Here is a 22,621-nt window from a genome sequence, read left to right as displayed (position 1 = left end):
TATATTGGTGCTTGTAGTAAGAAATAATTCGTTGCCGTCGACGATTTGGTGAATTTGCAGAAATTAATAGGGTTAATATTCGTTTTTATCCCAATAGGTATTTCAGATTTTGGTTAATGTATAAGACTAACCCGCCAGGGCTGCATAGCACCGATGCGGCCGTCTCATCTCACGTCCAGAAAATGCCTCAAATATCACCATATCATAGTAAGTTCTTTCTGTTTAATATACCGGGGAAGTTAGGTGGGGTTAGGTACATTTGTTTGGTTGGTTAGGTCTGTTCTTGCCCACAAATGTTAAGTCGCATTTATTTTAAAAATATAAATTTTTAATATATTTCCACAAACTACAACAGTGTCCACTATAATACCTAACCTAACCAAAATACATCAGAAAAATATCTAATACAAATTGGGAAAATTGGGATAAAACAAATTTTTACCATAGTGAGCTGAGTGAAGGTTTATACCAGAAATAATTTATGATTTTGAACCAAAGTTTCTGGAGATAATATTTATATGATACCAAACACGAAAATGGAAGTGAGAATGCACAGAACCTACTAGAACGTGACCTAACCTAACCTAACTTTCAAACCTGTACATTGTCGTTTAAATTTGTGGTAATACTGCAGCAGGCGGGTAACACCAGGAGCAGTTGTTTGGTTATGTTCGTTTTTGTTTCCATAGAAGATCTTTGGATGATAGTAAGTAATAAAACCATACAAGAACTTTTTATGGTGTTACGATAGCATGCCGTCTACAACGATATCTCTGGTCTAATTTTACCCAACCCAACCTAACCTGATATAACCCGACCAAACCAAACCTATCCCGTCCCGACCCTGTTGAGACTTTCTTTAGAGAATTTAACATCCAAAGTATGCGTTGGTTCATCTCCAATGCCTGGGATATAGTGGACTCATCAATGGTAAAAAGAGGTTGGCATAAATTGTGGCCTGCCTTAATTCTGGTGAAATGCCCTGATGAAAATAATGCTGATTTTACTGGACTTTTGTGTATAAAAAGAGAAAGAAGTTGTTTATGAGTTGCTGGAGTATGCCAGAAATGTTACAGAACCCATTGCCAAGGGTATAGCAGCAAGCTTAAGTCGAGAAAATCTGGCCGAGTGGATGAAGATGCACCTATTGTCCATCACTATTCTGACTCTGAATTGTAGAAATGGTTGTAAACCCTGATAAAACAATGAAAGTGATTAAGATGAAACTTGCTATTGATCAGTTGAGTTGTCCAGTGATTTAATCAAAGGTAAGAGCAATGTAGTTTCATGACATGCATGAGAAATTAATCAGAGAATGACCAAAGTACATGAAACAGCTTCAGCTGGATATGTTTAGGAAGATAGCCAAGAAGAATGCAAGTCAGAGCAGTACGTGAAAATCCTGTAGCCTCAACTTCAGCTACCCCAGATGAGCCACCCTCAACATCTCCAGTCCATGATGGACAGGTAACTACACTTCCAGAACTTTGTGGTTAGCTCAACAGTACAACTTTAAATTTCATCAGTTAGAGAGAAGCAGTTCTACAATATATTATGTATGTAAGCGATTAATAAACCTTTATTTGTACTGTACCATTTATACTTGCTTTTCATTTAATCATTTAATTTACAATTAGTATGTTTAATTTAATTTTCTAGCAGCCTATTGTTCTTTAGAGATACTGAAAGATGTATGGATAGTGGGTCAGAGGCGTACTGGTGAATTGTTAGTGGAGTATTAGAGGTTGTTATTATATGACCATTGGTTAATCCGAGAAAATGGATTATCCAGCAAGGCTTAGGAGCCAAGGGTGCCAGAAAATTGATGGTGTACCTGCACATAGTGAATTAATTAGAGGCAAATTATTTCATCATCATCTTTATTCAATACACGTTGAAAAGAAAAAAAATGCATATCTCAGTAATTTTACAGTAACCTAAATTTCACATTAATTACTTGACAGGTTTCATGTACCAGAGTCCATCATTGAGATAATGACAGTTCTCAACACCAATGCCTTTATTAGTCTTGGCAATATCTTCTGCAGACAAGGAGGCTATACCCACACATAGAGCGTGCTGTTTACCTTCTGCCATCACTGCTACTACTGTATGCTGGTCTACTTTTGACATTTTAGCACCAGGTGAGGTTAATCCTGGACACATTATGTTGGCACCACTGAGGATGAAGCGAATAGCACCCTTGTCGACCTGCATCCATGGCAACATGAAGGGATCTGCAATATGGATACAGCAAAATGTTAAATACTGTACTGTACTACTGAATATTGTACTGAATTATGCATTCAACAAATCACTTTATACTACTGTGCAACTTCCTCCATCCAAAACCCACTGGACTTAAATTGTTATCATGAATATTTTGCTAGAAAGATGTTATGACTATACTATTTCCACGCTAACCTGGCCTGTAAGCCATGCCCCTCTTCTATTAAAATAGCTGATTGGTACATAGAAAATGTTCATCTAGCTGTCCATTTATTCAAACTAAATGTGTTCACAATTGGTAAGCAGACCTGTTATTCTTTAAAATAACGTTAAATATCTGGACTATCTATATGCAAATGATCTCAAGGCATTAGCACATCAGAGAGGATGTTAGAAAATGTTAAATATTTATCATAAAAGGTCGAAGTCAGAGATGAAATTCGCTTTCGAATGCCGTCTTTTCACTATTTCTTTGTTTTGTGCCTAACAAACCAAACAGAAACAAATGATACCAAACATAGTACAATAGGTAATGAAATACAGTCTGTACAGCTGGATATATCCTAAATCATTTATAAAGTGATAAAACTATATAAATACACGCAGTCCGGGAAGGGGGTAAAACACTCGGGGGAACAGCCACATCGACAAGGTGATCAGCCAACAGTGAAAGATCAATTGGATACTTGACTCGTACTGCCAGTATGGTAGAGCTCGCATCAGAATACTATGACACAAATTAACTATTTCTCGTCTATCAATGGCCAAGATTTTTGTTCATTTGCACCAAATTTCTTGATACTTGAAGACAGAGGATGAAAATGTTAAAACCTCTACAACGCTTCTTAATATTTTGTAGCATATATTATTCCATAAATCTTGTCACAATGCAACATTTAAGATGGGGAGATGCCAAGTTAGTGGATAAAGTACAGTAAGGTCTTGTATTTCTATGAACCAATCAGCCATTTTTATATAAGAGGGGCATGGCTTACGGGCCAGGTTAGTGTGGAAATACTGTACTATAATAGGTCTTCCAAAACCAATTTTAAGAATGTGATGTCAATTTTAATATAAAATGAAGCTTTTATTGGAAGAACATTAAACCATCATCTTTATGTGGTGTTGCATCTCTAAAGGGGTTGTGTAAATGCAAAATCAGGAATCTAATGTAATGGAAAAATTACTGAAAATATTATTTACTATACCTGTACTACAGCCCTTATAATATATAATTTGTGCAATATAATTTAGAATTAAATGTAAAAAGTTTTATAAGCAAGAAGATTAAATGATTCGTTGGAATTTTTATTACATGATGAGGGCTTACAATGATCTTGTTAAAACATTCAATAATGGTATTGTTTAGCAGTAATAAAATATTCCTTATTTGTTCAACCACATAAGAGGATTTAGAGCACCACATCTCCAATTCCTACAGTAGTTTTAAATTAAACCCATAAGTGGGTGAAGACTTTCTTCATTCCATGATACCATTCATTTCTGACAGAAGATTGCTCAAGCAACAAAAGTTACCTATCTAAATAAACAAGCCATAAAATACATAAATGATGCATTATTCCTCCTTATGAATATCAACTCCAGGAGTAAAATTGAAATATTTTGTTAAATTTATTTAATGTATTATTAACAAGGTGCTGAACTGTATTCTCCACTCACCTATTTCCATGAAGGAAGGTCCAGTGTTGCCAAACCAAATTGGAAAACATCAATGACTTCCATCAAAATCACCAAATACACTCCTGTATCACCCGATAAATCTTGCAATACAGTACACATGAATTTACATAAATCCTCTAAAACTTGGTCACTTATCCTTACTGGGATAACGAGCCTAGTCTAGCAGAAAAATAATTCCCAAAATACATAACTGTGAATCAGGAATACCAAACACCATCCAATTACCAAATTCCTAGCTCATACAGGAAGTGGATGAGGCAGTGCCAAAATTTCCTGAACCCATATGACAAGGGGTAGATCAACTAGTCCAACACAACCTCTTAAATCTCTGAACTAGGATGGAAATATGACAAAAGGAAGGATTTTGAGCCACCTCAGGTGTAGTCAGTGGCTAGCACAAAGTGGTAGGCATACTGCTGGAGTATTATGGGTTCTTGAGGTACCACACCTGCTGACTGCTAGTTAGGCTGTTAATGTACAGTAAGCTATTTCTGTACAATATTGAGTGAAAGAGGTAAAAATGCTCTCGTATATTAAATATCAGAAACTGTAGCCCCGCCCAAAACTCCTTGAGGACAATATGAGACCAGGCCCTTAGATTCATAATAAAAGAGCAATTGGAAAAGAAGAGTGTTGTTCTGATGGAGCATGTGGCTGATGCTGCCAGCCCACCAGTCTTGTGGCTTCATGGCTCATTAGCTTCTAGACTTCAGGGGTACCTAAGAGCTTCTAAGACCCCTTATCAAGCGTCATATTTGTTACTGGGAAGTTGGCTAATCTGTGAATAAGCTCCAGCCTCCTTACTTCAAGAGTCCCTGGATCCAAATCCACAGCTTTTGTACAGAATTTTAGTACAGTAGCTTCCATATCTAGCAAAAAGTTATGATGAAATACCTCGCACACTGCACAAAGTACATTACTGACAAAACTTATGTAATAAAATAGGTTAGGTAACAAGAGACATACACACACATATAAACAGTGCACAGTATTACTCCTGCCAGCAAGAGGCCTGCAGCCAACATGAGTTAGTGTACACTATATTGTAGTTGGGAATACATTAGGAAAGGAGTTGGTCTGGTCACTGACGAGTGAAGGAATGTGCAAGGTGGCCATATGAAGAAGTGGTGTGAGGAAAGATAAAAAAAAATTCAGGTAACACTGTCCATGAGGTTGTCATGTCAATAAGTTCTGTGTAGATGTGCTCTAAGAGTGGTGAGAGAAAAGTCAGGTAACTTTTTCAACCCTCTTTACAGAATAGTCTTTCTCCTTTGATTCCTTCATACCTGTATTGATCTGTAGGGGGTTTACAAAGTGCCCTGTTATTTGTCAAGAGTCCCTTCAGGATGTTACACATCCAAAAAAACTGGGCATGTATTCCATCAGTTCTGCATATAACTGTCTGCTGATATTTTCCTTTGATTTACAGGTGAAATTTGTTAAGAATTACCAGACAATTGTAACTTATTCCTTCAAATTTTGCCAGCAAATCTAAATCACAGTGGATTTAGTGAAGTATAGTTTTGTTGAGTAAATGACAAAAAAATTCCAAGCTTTTTTGGATGTGTAACTTTCTCAAGGGACTATAAACACAAACATCATGGCATTTTATAAACACTCTACAATTAACAGTATAGCACATGCTTAATTTTAGGGATGCACAAGACAGTATATTCTACTACCTGTATCCAGATGGATACTGGATTTACGAAAATAATGAAAATGTAGTGATATTTGAGTTATTTACACATTTCTTCACTTTAAATGCACTCTACTTAAAACATAACTTTGGTGTTTTTGCCCTCCTACTCCTGAAGCCTCATATAAGACCAGACTTGACCAACACTGGTACAGATACATTCTGAAGCTAGTGCATGAACAGTACTTGCTAACAGTGCGTAACAGAGATGTGACTGACTGCTCAAGTGGCTAACTGGCCGATCAGTGGCAAAGAAGATAAAATTTAAAACTATACGATTCTTCTTACAGTCTTATCATAGTCATTACAGAAATATACACTTTACTCTACATAAATCTTAAGTTTGGTATTTTCCAAGCTGGTATATAATTAATTCCCTACCAAACACATATATTTTGGTACAGAGTCATGAGAATTGTTTTGTTTGGCTGGCCTAGGAAGTAGGCTAATGAAGACAGTAGTCTCAGTCATGGCTACTAGCGTACTTGCTTGACAACTGCAAGCTTGTAGCGACTTAAATTTCACCTAAATTCCTCTAAAATTTCTTGAACAAGAGCACTTAGCTATAACTTAGGTAAGACGACATTTACAGGGTTACCAACAATTTAGCAGAAAATCAATATTTAAAAAAAAGATTAACCAAAACTTTGTGTATGACAACCAACACAATGGCAAAACCATTTAGACAGCTATAGCTCGCCTGTACACTTTTGATTTCTTTTATCTTTATTTTATTGTATTTATATACTGTACTGTACCTGATACAGTAGAATGATTAGAAAATTTTAAATATCCGAATGGAGAGTACAAATTATCCAGCTGGATACCGGATAGGAGAAATATCCACTACCCGACTAGACAGTGTATCCGGTGCACCCCAACAGAATTTAAATGATTTCTGACATCAATGCTACCAAGCACTGACATCACAAAGACTTAAGCTCTGGGTGAGCATTGATGTAATGTCACTCTGGGGCATTTAAACCTCTGGACATCTTAAGAGATTTTAGTGGTAGAGTAAAAATTTGGCCGATTACTGTACAGTATTCTTAAACATACACTTACATTTGTGCAGAAGTTTAAGAGTAGGCATCCATGGTCCATCCCTTTGTCTGAAGAACAGCAGTTCCCCATCACTTCTTACAAGCAATTCAATGTGTTCATGACTGTAAAAATATATTATTCTTATGGTAATACTGTACCACATATACTTACATAACATTTTCCCTTGTACAACAATGGGGACTTTTCCCATGCTACATATAATGTACTGTATACCTAAATCTGTACTTGCACAGTTCATAATTATGAAGTTTCCGTAAAGAACTCTTGTGACAATTTTTTACAAATTCTACAATTAGAACCTAAACAAAATGTAAAGAATTTTTTTAAGATGATTGGATGACTCTGAATTGTCTTAAACTATTCAGTTGATGCCATTGTTAATTATAATAACACGCATCGACTAAAGAGAAAACAAGACATGTTGAATGTCCTTTCTATCTTACAGATTTCCAATATCTACTCCTACACCTTTCCCAACTAAAATCACAATTTCGTTTAATCTTCACAAAATTATCTTCAACTTTTTCCTCTTCCAGGTATGGCAACACATTTGCAAGATTAGCTTAGTATTTACATAGTTATTTAATTTTAGAAAACCAACAACATTTGCACCTTATACAAATCTTAAATTCAAAACTTCTTTAAAGTTACACTGCAGTACTAATCCTTCTAATCTTTTTCTAAATCCAGTAAAACCGATCTAAGCAGTAAAATAGGGAGAACATTTTTCTAGGTTGTGGGTTGAAGAAAGGAACAAGCCCATGATGCAGCTATGTGAGGTTTTATGACTTGTCTGTGTAATACTCCCACCCATGCCTCCCTTCACCACATTTAGTATTTTAAAGTTTGTATTGAAGCAACATACAGTATTTGGAAATCTTTTGAATATAAAGTCCACAAGTCTAAGAAAATTCTAACTTGCATCACCTTATTTTTCATAAGTGGAAAAACAGCACATGTGTGATGCTGTAAATAGTACCTGTACTAACAAGAAAAGTATACAACTTTTATGTATTCTTTACTGTTATCTATTTTCATAAGCAGACACATAAATAAGTAAAATTAAAAAACAAAAACAATTAAGAGGTCAATGCAAGTCTAAATTAACACTTAAGATTTTGCCGCCCTCGGTGGCGGGCTGCTCAGGTTCCGTGCTCTCACAGTCTCCCTCCCACACTACACCCGTGCACATCACGTACAGTACCTCTACATTTTTAGTCATAGCACATGTACTATTTGAGATAAAAACATGAGGTTTGAACTTTGAGAATTGCAGGTAAATTACCTATAAATAGTGTTAGATAGGTGCAGTAATCATGACAAAATAAGTTTTTTTTATGAAAATGTACAAAGAAAAAATATAACAGGTTGACAGCCTCTTATCCGAAATCTTTGGGGCCAGATTTGTTTCAGATTTCATAATTGTTCGGATTTCAAAATGATTTTTTTTCCGGGGATTAGCTCACCACGATCAAGCTTTTGTAACAACTCCACTTTCTGTGCTATCGATAATGAGATGCTTCCTTTTATTCTCACTGTTACCCATAGGGTAATTTCACAGTGAAATTAAACAAAATCACACAAAATACTGTATAAGAGAGCAGCAGACACAGGTGTGACTAGTAGCAACACTGAGACACAAGTGACGCCTCACACCCACCGCCCGGCATGGGTCAAGCGCCAGTAGCCTCACGTCTCGGTCGTGTTTCTCACTTTTGATCTTTTTTTCATTTTTGTATTTCTTTATGGTTATTTATTATTATTATTAGTATTAATATTTTATTATTACAGTACAGTGAGTTCTGCTATAACGCGTTTTGATAACGCGAATTTGCTCTAACGCGATTTATGAATAGAGGAACGATATTTGTATAACGCGAACGCTTGTTTGCTGTAACGCGATTTTTGCTTACTATTTCTCCAATTTTGTGGTATTAACTGTGAAGATGGTAAAGAAGAATATCTCCAAGAAGCGTTCAGGTGATCGAATTCCCGGTGGTGATAGTAAAAGAAAGGCTATAACCCTTGAAGAGAAGCTCGATGTTATCAACCTCAAAATCACCCTTCTCCCCCATCAAGTTATATTCATATTTTTTCAAGGTAAAGTGTTACATTTACTGTATGATTTCATTATTAGATAGGAATGTAACATTTATTTACACTGTGCTATCCTTTGTGTTAGGCTAACTACTAATTTTTTTTTTATTTCGAGTAGTAATCTGCACCTAACCCTATTTTCTCCATAAGCCCTGTTATTTCTATTACGCGATTCTCTATAACACGATATTTTACAAGAACACAACTATCGCGTTATAGCAGAACTGACTGTACTATTATTATTTTATTATTATTAGTGTTGTTATTATTATTATCAATATTATTTTATTTTAATTGTGTATTTTAATATAAACTTTATCTACTATGAATTATTATTATTATTATTGTTGTTGTTGTTATTATTATTACATTTTCGTCCCCCAGGCCCCGATGTGAGTCAGTGACCTGCGCCCGGGTGGGATAATCCCCCCCCCCAAAAATAAGTAAATGAAAATAAATAAATAAAAAATAATATAAATATCAGAGATGTGATGCTCCACGAAAAAACTTTCTGTTTTCAGAGGTTTTCAGAATTTTGGATAAGGGGTTGTCAACCTGTAGTATGCATAAGTAAAATGCTTATACATAATATTATACAGTACCATACCAGCATTATTATATTTACTAGGGACATGAAATTGTTCCTCAGTAATCCTTATATGTTTAGCACAAAATAAAGACTGTATAGAAGAATTGTGAAAAAATGAGCACTTCAATGCATAATGGCATTTCCTGAGGATATAAAAATTTCCTACAATAGAACAATTTTCTCCGACATGACAACAGTGATGGCTGCAGTGGTGAGTGCACACAGGCAGGGAAGCTGCCAGACATATGAAAGTGACAGCATGCGTTTCTAGCTGATGATACGCAACTTTAACAAACAAATTCTACCACCACACGTTCATATGAATTTTTGTGTAAGAAGACCCCAAGGCAATTAATTTTACCATTTGCATTTATGCATATGAAAACCCTGAGAGTGTTAAATTAACACTGGAAACACTAGTCCAGTAATTAAAGTTGATAAACATTTGGAATGAAGATGGGCCCCTCAGAAAATCAAATTGCAAAACCACACACATGTATCTTTAAAGTCTATTTGTGATCATACTATATCTTAATTTACATTTTCCTCCAAACAACCTTTGCCTTAATTCATTAATTGTAATTCTTTTTTATTTTGTTCATATCTTAGTTACTTTCTTAACACATGAACACAAAACAGGCAACTGAGGTCTGAATCATAAGCCATACCATTTAACAATCCTAAAAGCATCTTTCTTAGGAAGGATTTTCTCAAGGTTGTCCCCAAGGGATGGATAGGACTCGATCAATTTGTTTCGGATTCCTTTCTGAACAGATGACTTCAACTGTTGAGTACCAGACACAGATTCCTTCTCATCAAACCTGTTGAGAATAGAGTTTATTAATATACCAGTAGTTGCAATATGACTGATTCAGCATACCTTCCTTCTTTTTTTAGTTCATTGTTCAAGCCTAAAATTTTGCACTGCAGCCTTAACAAAGCAGCAAACAACCAGGGTGAGGTGGAAAGATAGAAAGCAAGACCTCTAACTTACAACTATTGCTGCATGTCTATTCTCGTGATCACTGCTCCATCAAGCAGTTTTTTTTCTTCTTCTTCATAATTAGTGCTTCTCTAGCGAATTATTATGGTGTCTAGAGCAAATGCAAAACATCACCACCGAGGCCCACTGGGAGAACAGGAATGGTGCTTAACCCTTAGGCCCCGGGTGACGTTCCAGAACGTCCGCCCATATTCCCGCCATTTTTTTTATTACTATTATTTTGGGAAAAATTTATTTTTTCCCTCAATTTAACCCTGCGGGAGGGGGTGTTTCTGCCAGCAGCACCCTAACCCGGGGCTTAAGGGTTAAAACTCTATCAATCTAAGAGAAACTGAAGATATGCTGGGGTCTTCATGAATGTGATCTACTGTGTGAGCAGTTTGGGCTGAAGGAGTACTTTTTACAACAACAGCCAGATTTAAGTGCATACTAGATATAAATGTAATTAAATTTAAGTGTTATATTAGGGTAATAAAATATAAGTGTAACATACATGTAATTAAATGTAAGTGTAATAAGATATAAGTGTGATTACAGGTATTACTGTATAAGTGTGAACACCCCCCCTCCCACTGTCCCCCACCTCAAAATTCATTTGCTACAACAAAAGTAAGTGCAATGTAAATGTACAGTATACTATTAACTTTAATATTGTTTCTGGAAGGGTTGTTCAACAAAATGATAGTTGAAAGCACTCGGGGGGGGGTTTACCCATGAGTCGGACAGCCTCAAGCCTCATATAGTCCAACTTAGGGAGGTCTAACTGTAATGCATGAAAGCCCACAATAGTAATACCAGACAGTACTATAGACTTCATATACTGTACTAAAATGCTAGTTCCTCTAATTAAATATATGTACCAAATTTAACTGGAAAAATGGCTAACACTTAAAAGTGACAATGGTGCAAGAGGTTAAGGGCCCAGGGAGTGACAATAGCGTGGCCTCAGATATTAAGGGTCCAACTGGGTAACAGTTATATAAAGGTCATTGTCACCCCCCTGGCCCCTTAAACTTTGTGGCCTTTGTCACCCCCTTGGACCCTTAACCCTTTAGAGGGTAGCATTGCATGTAGGTATTTTCTTCTGACTAATGGCAGATGATTTTATTCAGCCGAGATAAACCCCTGCCCTGCCCTGGCCTTTGGGCCAATGTCACCCTCTGGGCCCTTAACCATTGAGATCATTGTCATCCCCCTGGGTCCTTAATATTTGGGACCATTGTCACCATAATTATCAGCTGCTAATATTCATTGTGTAAAGAAACAATCAAGGAATTAACCCAGAAATGACAAGAAAAGTGGCTGGGCAATATTCAGAGCAGGACTTACACCAGTCAAATAATGTACGTACAGTACAGTATAACAATGCTAAAGTGTGAAGTGATCATTTTGTTACCAGTAAGGAAACCTCTCCGTGTACTTTATATGGCATTTTCAAACTAAGAAACAACCTTAGTCAAACGTTTGATCTGCCAATGATCCATAAACTTTGATGTTAATGTTGTGCTTTTTACTTGAGATACATTGTCTTTGTTATCCAGGAGAGCCATGTACAGTAGCTAAAAAAAGTATCTGTGCATACTCTGTGAGACAACAGGTATTGGGATATGTGTGTTATCTCCCTATACTGTGTAATAGTAATCATTTAACCATTTATTTTATTCCTATATGTCAACTCACCCCGTGTTGGATACTGAATGGCGGTGGGTGAAGACATGCATACCAATCCTCCCGAGTCATCACGAGTTGTACGTATAATTTTGGAAGCCATCAGACCCATCCTGTCAGATACTTTCTTTTTAGATACTGTACATTGCAATGATACCATAAGTCCTGACTAATGAAGATTTACTATTAGTGAATCAGCATGGTTACAGTGAACAGTGAAATTACCTTTGTAATCATAAACCATTTTCAGTAAATTCCTTAACCAGAACCCCCTTAACCCATCCACTGGCAAAATTCTCAAGAGCAGTCAAGACTTTTGTAGTTAATTCGCTCCTCTTTAGTGTTTGGGTTATGCAAAAACAATATGTTCATGGCATTGTGGATGTACCAAATGGGCAGCCATTGTCAATGTCATCAAGAAACGCATTTTGTGGACTTTCACAGATCACGGTAGTCCAAATGCCCTCTCTTCTCTTTATACCCTTTCCTAGATTCTGCACAGTTTGGGTTGTTATAATATTCAGCTAACAAGCCATCTTAGGACTTCCTACACTTCTTTTTTTGCTAGACCTCACAGCCATCCTCGCTTATTGATCATTCATAACAACATTACTGCTCCCCAAGCTGGCAGATAGCAATGTTTTCATTGGCATCTATGTCAGGTTGTGATACCAAACAGGACAAACGATCGAGTGCTGTCATTTGAGCCTGAACTTGAATACTGTATCACCATACCAATCTTGAAATGGCGTGTTCCTGCCAGAATATGACACAGTACTGTATAAGTAATTTGGTGGTTACAGTATTTGCTTGCCATTGCTTTGCTCTCTCTCTCTATATATGTTTATTGCAAAAATAATCATTCTATTTATATTTCTTAAGGTTAAGAATTACCTCAATAAAGGACTATCATTGTTGGTAAAAATTAAGAAATTGGATTCAGGTGAACCAGCAAAAAACTATACAGTATAAGAAAACATAACTTAACTCATGAATAAGTCAAATTGAGTAGAGGAACTGCACTTTTCATATTCTGGTTTTATCCTAGTTTTTCCTGTAAATAAAGGTGTTTCCTGGCCCTTGTCTACTTCATGACACCTTGTTTCAGCAGCCTCAAACTGTTGACATGCTTCTGTTACCGAAACCCCCCAAATGTTTCCCAGCCATAACCTAACCTAAAATAATAATATACAGTACTGTACTGTGTATATACTGTATACTGTATAGTACGTATTGTATTTCCACCGTAAGATAAGAAATAGGTTAGAAAGGTTTTGTTGGTTCCTCTTATCAACAACAAATCATTACTCATCTCCTGCATTGCAAACAATTCGGTTATGGAAATTTGCTGATTGGGAAACAAAACAAATCCAAAAGTGTATACCCAGTGTTTTGGGAATAATTACCCAGTGGGTGAATACAATGCACAGATAAGGTTAAGTTGGTTTAGTTTAGTTAGGTTTAGTTGTTTTAGTTGTTTTTAACTCCACATTTTGGTAAAATTCAGTAGAGGACATTGGTAGGAATCACTATGGAGATATGACCCACTACCAATGAATGAAGAAAGTGAGCAGGGGTTTGAAGTCTGGACCAATTAAACCTAAGGAAACCTGACCTCAATGACCCACTACCAATGAATGAAGGAAGTGAGCAAGGGTTTGAAGTCTGGACCAATTAAACCTAAGGAAACCTGACCTCATCTGTCTTAATTTGACCAAACCTTATTTTATTTAAATGATGGTGGCTGACCATGTGTATATCAAATGAAGAAGACGTAAACAATAAATACTTCAAATTTCCTCCAACAAACTGGAGAACCACCAAGGTCATACAAATTTTAGTAACTTTATACTGTAACTGGGTAAAAGTGGAGGAGACGGTAAGTACCAGAAATAACATAGGGAATGGAACGCTCCCTTTAAGCAGATGATGTGGACCAAAACATGGTCACCACGGGAGATCCCTCGGTACCATAATTACAGTAAATAATTGATTTCTTCTCTTACCAAGTATGTAGACATAAAATTACTGCCACATGATCAGTGTCTGCAGTATTTTTTACTCTTTAGTTTCCCCATCTTTCATGCCTTGCTCATTAACAAGTAATTTATGATTGAAGGATAGGCTAAAACAAAAACTTAAAATAGAAAATATTCTTCAATGTTATCGATTCGACTATATTGCTCAACATCAACCAGAGAACAACTGTGAAAAATATGAACGACGTATATAAATGTGTTCACGTGCTACCCATCTGCTACACCTTTACCTGCAATTGAAATAAATAAAAAACTTTGGTTAATTTATAGTAGTGCACCGTTCTTTCTTTGGGGGGGGGGGGGAACAGAGTCCCCTGATTAGATTAGGTTAGATAGAATGGTGCACTAACATAAAAAGAGCAAAACTAAAAATTTCTGCCAAAATTGCAATAATTTAAATTTTTTTTTTTGCTGTACTGGTATCATCCTTCAATAAAATTAGCATAGTGGATATAGGTATGGCAGCCATACACCAAAAATTACACTAAATATAGGTTAGGTTAGTCAGAAAGAGGCCATCTTAGTAACCATCATTGTACAGTCTGCCCACCACGCATACACATTAGGCTGCTGTACCAACAGACATCAACATTTCGCATATGGCTGCCTAAAATTATTATAGCTTCCCATCCATGTCCAGGGGTGGATCCAGGAATATCAAGGAAGGGGGGGGGGGAGGTGTCCAAGAAGTTATAGGTGGCAGGGAACATGGCTGTAAGACCCCCTCAGAAAACTTTTTTTAAATCTGACCAATGTTATGGCATTTTGAGACCATTTTAAAGCAATGTGCACTTGATATTCGGAGACATTCTAAAGTTAATAGTAAACACTTAATAGTAAACACTTTTTACTATACAAAAATGCCTGAGTACAATACTGCATTAAAGAAAAAGTATTGGAATTTTCTGGTGAAAAGGAGGGTCCAGACCCCCAGGACCTCCCTGGATCCACCCTTGATGTCCTCTTAACAAATCTTAACCCACATTTTCCTTATGCTTCGAGGCCTTGCCCACTTTTGGTGGTTCAAGATTGACAGGAAAGGGTCAAAACACAATAATTTTACAAGCATTTCCCCAATATTTCATTATTACCACTATAAATAGCAGGAAAAAGTGCATTAATTTTGGGGGGGGAGGGGGGGGATTACAGTACTTTAATTTCAGTAACCCTGGGAATTTAGGTTAGGTTAAACAATATAGTTCCTGGGTTCTGTGGCTAAGTTAGGTTAGGCCAAGTCAGGTCAGGTCAGGTTAAGGAGATGTTGATATCTAAATACAGGGATATATTGTTGTGGCCGGCTAAGTTCCTACTAACGTTAACTTACCGTGAGTGCGCTCTGATTGGCTAAGTACTTTCTGCTTAATATGACGAGGGGGGGGGGGAGGAGGGTCCACCCTTTGGCTAGGAAGTTAGGTAAGGTTAAGTAAGTTTCTTTGGTTGGTTAGGTCAGGTTTTATTCGGTTCTAGTAAATGTTGCCTTTTTTATAAAAAGTTTCTGTTCTCAACAGAATTATGGTTAGGAATATTTACACTTTACAGCTGCAGAGCGATTGATTCAGTGTAATAAATGCCAAATGCCGCCAGTCATGGTCACATGTTCGATATTATTTTACTTTAGGACACAGCGCCCCCGAAAGTCATAAACTACTGAAGCATTTAGATCTCGCTATTCTGAGCATTTTGAACCCCATATATACGTGGCGGAAATGGATAACAGCGACAAAATTTAATTAAATTGATTTTAAGTAGTCTTCAGTCTTCGTCTGTGAGATGATGTTATCAGCTCATCGAAAAAGGAATGATGACTGACGTCATCCAGTCGTGACCAATGAGGTATCGATGTCATCACACAATTTTTTTTCGACCAATCACATCTGCTTTTTTTCAAAGGAAGCATTCTGGGTACGATTTTAATTTCATTGACCAGTTTCACAGTGGCCGTGGTGGAAGTTGGTTGACGTTTGTGGTCCTACGATTATTTTATGTTTATTGCTGAGTTTTACAAGAAAGACGATCATTCTATCCAATTCTTATGTATCCCTGGTCCTTCCTCTTCTAACTAAGGTATTGTACTTTCGGACATAGCGCGCCCTAAATTTTATAACTACTGAAACTTTTAGGTTAGTTTAAGCTTGGCCTACCGGGGGTCCGAGGACTCTGCCCCCGGTTAGTTAGGTCAGATAACTCGTTTTTGTTTTCTCCCCCACCCAAAAACCCGATTTCCCAGGCTCTCCCCCATTATTGATGGGGGGGGGGGGGTTAGCTAGGAATTTCTGCCAAAAATGAAGGTCAGATTTGTTTAAAATACACTAGAAAACATATTGGTCAACCCCTAGGGACTCATGTCCGAAAGTAAAAATTTACCTATTGTTCTTGTTTTGTTTACCGGTAATGGACGATTAGCCAATCAGAGTGCACTCACGGTAAAATAGCGTTAGTAGGAACTTAGCCAGTCATGGCAAAATATCCACTACCTTTACCATTTTATTTTTCACGCTTATATCATTTGCCAGTGTATGTAGAATGATTACCATTTGAACCTAATAATGTATTTACATTTTTTCTCGTTGCATCACAGGATATGTATTTAATGTATTAATCACAACATGTCAGCAGATCCCATATAAAATAAGAAATAAAATAACAGAGCTAAAATGAACAATCACAACCATATGCCTTGAGCAACAACTTAAAACCAATTATTCTCCTGAAGAAAATAAAACCCAAAGATGACGGTAATCTTTACAGTTGCATCAATTTCTTAATGTGGACAAATATAATACCTCCATAAGGTCCTTGTTACTTCTTAAATAAACGAGTAGGTAGTTTTCATAGTCTTACTTACTTCTTAAACATATTGATTAATAGTTTTAGTCGTAGAGCCAACTGGTCGTGTGTCCTCGCCGTCTGTCACTGGCCACCACATGCAGCTGGTGTTTACAACTGAGCACTGTGGGTAATGGCGCGACCACGGCCCTAGCTTGACATGTTATTTAATCTGTTCAACAATTACATCTACAACAATTTTATCTACAACAATTTTATCTACAACTCCGAAATACTGTACAATTTTGTCTTAATTGAGTAGTCCAATAGTCCAGTCAGGTCTTTCTAATGAGGGTATAGATTCATATCCAGGATAACAATTAATTCACGGACATATTGGTTTTTGTTATATTTTTATATGGATAGTTTTGTAGTGGATTTCTCCCCTACAAACGCTGTTTGTCGCTGAGTAGCCGACCCCGCGAATTCCACAGTGTATGCCTCGTGGTCTAGGTCAACCAGCGCCGCCTTACATGACGGAGGTCAACTACTAAGCCACGCCTACCTCCGCTATAAAAGACCTGACCTCGTGGTGACCACTGTCTTCGCAAGGTGGATAGCCCACCTGCTGTTAACCTTCTCCTTTACTTCCAACTTCTGAACTTTACCTTGTACCCTTCTCCCACTCTCAGAGCTATAGCTCTCTTCTCTCTGTATAACCAACCAACCACTGTCTTCTTCTAGCTACACCCACAGCAGGCTACACCACCTCCTCCTCCGCCTGCCTGGCGGTCCTCGCTCCCGCCGGCGAGCATGGCGACCCACAAGCCGTCCTCCTCTGAGCATCCTCACCAACCAGCTCTCTCTACATCACGCTTGTAACCATGCTGCCTTCCCAGCACCAAGCTGGATTGTACATCCAATACAACATGTAGACAGTGAGCACATTGTGAGTTTCCTTTCTCCATCCCATCCTGAGTGTGAACCCAAACATCCCATACCCCACAAATGGTGACCCCCGGAGATTCGCACTCACACAGGATGGAGGAGAAACAGATCACGCTCCCAGTCTTCAAGCAACATGGAAGACTAGCTTATCCACCCAGAAGCAGCTCTCATTGGCTCTACAACTACTGTCTCTAAACCGCAGGTTAGACACCCTAGAGAAGCACTGCTTCTCTAAGCAGACACCAGCTCCTCTTCCTGCCCCAAGTACCACGTCCTACCGACCCCAGCACACCCGTCCTGCCTCAGACGCCGTCCCCGGCCCAGCAGTACCCCCTGCCGCTTCTGCTGACCCAGCCCCTGCTCCCGACGTGGCCCATGCTCCTGAGTGCAGATCCATACACCCCTCTTTTCTCCCTCAGGTACTCCCTGCTACTGTCCTGCACCCTGCTGCTGTAGTGGACCCTGCTGCTGTCACGAGCCCTCATCCGCTTCTGCTGACGCAGCCCCTGCTCCTGACCCAGGCCCACACACCCCAGCAGGCGCATCTGACGACTCTGTACCTGCCGTGAGGGAAGCACAACATTCATCGCCTCCACACACCCTTTTTCTCCCTCTCTACTCCCACAGATATTGTGTATCTAGTCAGTTGTCTCCTCTAGTGGCCGGCTCATCCACGCCCTCGCTGTTATTGCTCACATGTGGCATGCACCACCCATTCTGCCTCACATGTGCCATGCAACCCTGCAGACAACAAGTCTCCTACACCGCCTGGAGGGAAGGAGGGAGTATTGTAGTGGATTTCTCCCCTACAAACGCTGTTTGTAGCCGAGTAGCCGACCCCGTGAATTCCACAGTGTGTGCCTCGTGGTCTGGGTCAACCAGCGCCGCCTTACATGAAGGAGGTCAACTATTAAGCCACGCCTACCTCCGCTATAAAAGACCTGACCTTGTGGTGACCACTGTCTTCTTCTAGCTACAGCCGCAGCAGGCTACACCACCTCCTCCACCGCTGCCTGGCAGCCCTTGCTCCCGCCGGCGAGCATGGCGACCCACAAGCCGTCCTCCTCTGAGTCACCCCATGGCGCCATTTCACCCATAAAATTTTAGTTCTCTTGGTGTAATTCAAGATTATTTTCTTTAAATCAACACTGCACTGCATTATATATTGTCGATATGTAAAATAAATTTCAAAATGACTAACAATTTGCTTAGAAACACAGAAAAAAAGCGTTTAGTTGAAGAGAGTCTCAAGCAAGATGTTACCTCCACTGAAAAGACACAGAGACTGATGCCTGTTTGGTGTGTTGACAGGCTGTTTGGCGCTTAAAACTAGTTTCCTGTACTTCAATTATGTTCAATAATTGTTAAAATAACTAAAAAAATTAATATTAAACTTTTAAAATTATTGAATAGTACTGTATAAACTTCTTGATATTTACTAAAATAGTAAGGAATTTAAGCCTTAGAACCGATTACTGTATTGGCGGACTAATACTACAGCTGGTGGACCACCAAATGCAAGCGAAAACATGTTGAGCTCCGCTTGTAAGAAACTCATTAATCGAGGGATTGCTCGTTAACCGAAGTTAAGAATCTTATGGAAGGTAAATCGTTAACCGAAATCTCGTTAACCGAGGGACCACTGTATTGTGGAATTGTTGTGAACAATAATAAGTGAAAAGACTAAGGAATTGTACACTGGTAGTGTGCCGACTACAGTAATGTATATATTCGAAGTGAGAATTCTAGCTGTGCAGCCATTACCTTGTTAACAGGTTGTGAAGAATTAGTGTTTATTAAAGCAGACTACAGTGCACAAGTGTGTTTTGGTGGAAATCTGCTTGCCTGTTGTTTGTCTGTACACTGATACCGATCGTCGGGAAATTACCGGAGATTGGCGGGACAGCCAGTGGTAATTCAATATCACCTGTGAGATATCAATTCAATTTCAATTTCAATTGTTTATTCCTTGATAGAGGAAGCGGGATCCTAGTGCTGTCACTAGGTACCCCTGTACAATGACACCAGAAGCATCTGGCAAGTGTGAGAAGTATATACAGTATAAATATTATAAAGGGGCTTACTAAAGCCTAAGGAAGGAAGAATATTCCTTTAACACATAATCAATGTTATTTACAAAATATCTGGCCAGTATGGGGAGGATCATCGTGTCTCCGTCAGGGGGACGTGGAGTGGTGGTCCAGCAGGCGTCACGGAAGCGTTGTGTGTGGGGACATCTTAGGAGGTAGTGGATAAGGGTGCTGCTGTCGGGTCTTCTGCATAATGTGTGAGATATCTACTGCTTCTGTACATACGACCCTAGCCGCTGGTAACCGGTTGTGGAAAACTTGACTAACGTCATGAAATTATAATTCCCGCCCCTAGAAGAAATATGATTAAGAATTATTAACTGTTTTTTTCTTTTAGCTTCAACTGAGGCAACACTAGCCTATAAACTTTGGGGCATTGAGAATGTATGGCATTACTGCATTATTTAATGATAAAAAAAAAACGCCCCAGCCTCCCTCTCATGTCTTACTGGCTGCTCCCTCACTTGGACGTTAGTGTTACGGTTGCCAAATACCTTAAATCTATTAAAAAACATAAAGATGTTTAGTCTGTCTATATATTTTTAAGTTCAGACTTATTCTAATTTGTTGATATACAGTATTATATTCTTACTTTAATAAGCAACTGAAATATTTTAATATATTTAAAATAATGAGCATTCATAAAAATTTGGCATTTCTACCACAGTAGGTGTGCAAGATTAGTTGCTCACCTAAGTCACTTAGAAAATGCACACACTTGTCTTGGCAAGTTGGGTGTTAGCACTGGTGTTAGTCTGGAAAACTATTATTGTCCCATTGTGTGCATTGACAGAACTGGTGAAATTGCATAGTGGCATTATGAGAACCGAGGCTCAATGAAAGTGATGTAGGCTTTGGTTAGCAGTTAGTAGGACCCCAGCTGTATGGGCTCACTGTGCTCGCCATTGTCCCACCCACTTCTGAGTAACACTTTCAAAATGTGTTCCCTCACTTCATTTAGCACTACACCACTGACTATAAGACATGTCAAATAATAAATGCAGTTTCTCCTCGACTTACAACGGGGTTCCGTCCCGATGACCAGGTCGTAAGTTGAAAAGGTGAAAATAATACATAGAAATTCTAAAATGGGTGTCTCTTTTTCTTCTTAGAACCACGAGAACTCTCACTTTTACGCTTGCCAGCCATTTTAAAGGGAATTACAAAAAAAATTTTTGTCAGTACACAGCGCGATCACTAACGTCGGGACTTGAAAATACGTAATGTGAAAAATATTTTATACGACCATGGCCGTCATATGTCCGGGTTGTCGTAAGTCGAGAAGAGACTGTACAGTGATAACCTACTCTAGGAAAAAATATGGAAAACAATAGGAGATGAACTGAACAAACCAGGTGAGAAATCTAGGTTTTATTAGTTTTATTTAAACAAAATTTCTTCATATAATTACAGCTTTAACTCATGGTTTTTATTCCTAGTGCATACTAGACATATCCAGCAGTTGCGAGGTGGCTCACAAAAGGGAAACAGTAGCTTAGTCACTGCCAAGATACAGATCCATAAGGGCTGTTAAAGAAGTTTTGAATTTCTCTTTTGCGCTGAAGGCACTCTGATGGGCACTTCCTCCTTGTCTAGCCATAACAATGAAATTGTTTGCCATGCTTGTAGGCTTAATGCTTGCACTGTCTTTGACATTCTTGTCCTTTATGTTATTGTGCAAAATGCAAGTTGCAAAAACAAGATTGTCTGCATTGTCAGGCAGTAGCTTCAGGGTCCTGTGATATATTTGAAAATTGACTCAACATACCGAAGGTACTCTCTACAACTCGCATGTGACAATCTATAACTGAAAACACTGCTCTCAGCATTTCCATTATTTTGTGATCCTGGATAGCCTCATTAGATAAGTTTTTAGTGGGAAGGCTTCATTCCCTACAGTGACATAGGGCACTAAGCAAATTGTTCCAGGTGGCTCTGTATCCTGAGGTACATTTAGAACTCCCTTCTGCTTTTCTATTTCTTAGTTATTATGTACCCACTCTCTTCTTTTTACCACTTAACCTAGTTAGGTTGAAATAGCCAATAGGCGAAGTGACTAGTATTCTCCAAACATGCCAACCGAGTGCAATTACTGCTAGTTTCTTGATGCTCATTGAATTATGTGCCACGCCTTCTCAGCAGCTGCACCTAGACTGAAAGAAACCCCAACATTTGGTGTGAATACAGGCCAATATTTACGGAACTTTGACGATCTGCGATGGAACCGAGATGCGAGGGGTAGTGAGAGTCAACCTTTATGCTGTAAAAGGTGTATTCTGCTATGGTACACCTCCTTCAATGATATGTATCCAGGTGTGGTTTACCTTAGTTACTTCACACACGCCAGTAACACCCATAGCCAGAGAGCCCTTCCTAAAAGTCACTCAGTGCCATGATCTCTGCTCATTCACTCACACACACTGCTGCTTCCTGAATGTTCGTCCATCGTCCTCACTTCTAGTGTATCCTCTACCCTACCCTTCCATCTCCTTGGTCTTTCCCTCTCATTCTAAACACTAGTCTCTGAATTGTATGCTACTTATACCAATCTTTCAATACCCATATCATTTGTTGATGTTTAAAAAAAAAAATTGTACTGTATCACTACTTTTTTCAGCAAATGCAGTACCATGAAGAGTAAAATCTGCTTTGCTATGCTAACCTGTAATAATGTAATTTATATGCAATAAATAATAAAATAAGTATTTTACCTAGGGGATGAATACA

The 22,621-nt window shown here is 38.4% G+C and overlaps 1 protein-coding gene across 1 annotated transcript; it reads right to left on the bottom strand.

The window, feature by feature from the left end:
- Positions 1–1,863: 1,863 nt before the first annotated feature.
- Positions 1,864–17,052, bottom strand: LOC121855310 (malignant T-cell-amplified sequence 1 homolog). The gene is made up of 4 exons (XM_042350200.1): positions 16,936–17,052; positions 10,049–10,201; positions 6,695–6,795; positions 1,864–2,237 (listed from the first exon to the last, which is right to left on the bottom strand). Exons 1-4 carry the CDS (start codon positions 16,944–16,946, stop codon positions 1,954–1,956), a joined length of 549 nt encoding a protein of 182 aa, XP_042206134.1. The 5' UTR covers positions 16,947–17,052; the 3' UTR covers positions 1,864–1,953.
- Positions 17,053–22,621: the final 5,569 nt, after the last annotated feature.

This window comes from Homarus americanus, unplaced genomic scaffold, assembly GCF_018991925.1.
Source record: "Homarus americanus isolate GMGI-L3 unplaced genomic scaffold, GMGI_Hamer_2.0 scaffold32063, whole genome shotgun sequence".
Taxonomy (NCBI): Eukaryota; Metazoa; Arthropoda; class Malacostraca; order Decapoda; family Nephropidae; genus Homarus; species Homarus americanus.
This window is presented reverse-complemented; position numbering and strand designations above follow the sequence as displayed.

Bases quoted from the DNA above. Each gene is read 5' to 3' on its own strand.
- LOC121855310 (XM_042350200.1), bottom strand. The intron at 6,796-10,048 runs GTATGGCTTATG...ATATTTTTACAG, and splicing joins GCTTTTAGGATTGTTAAATG to TCATGAACACATTGAATTGC. The intron at 2,238-6,694 runs GTAAGTGTATGT...TCCATATTGCAG, and splicing joins TCTTAAACTTCTGCACAAAT to ATCCCTTCATGTTGCCATGG.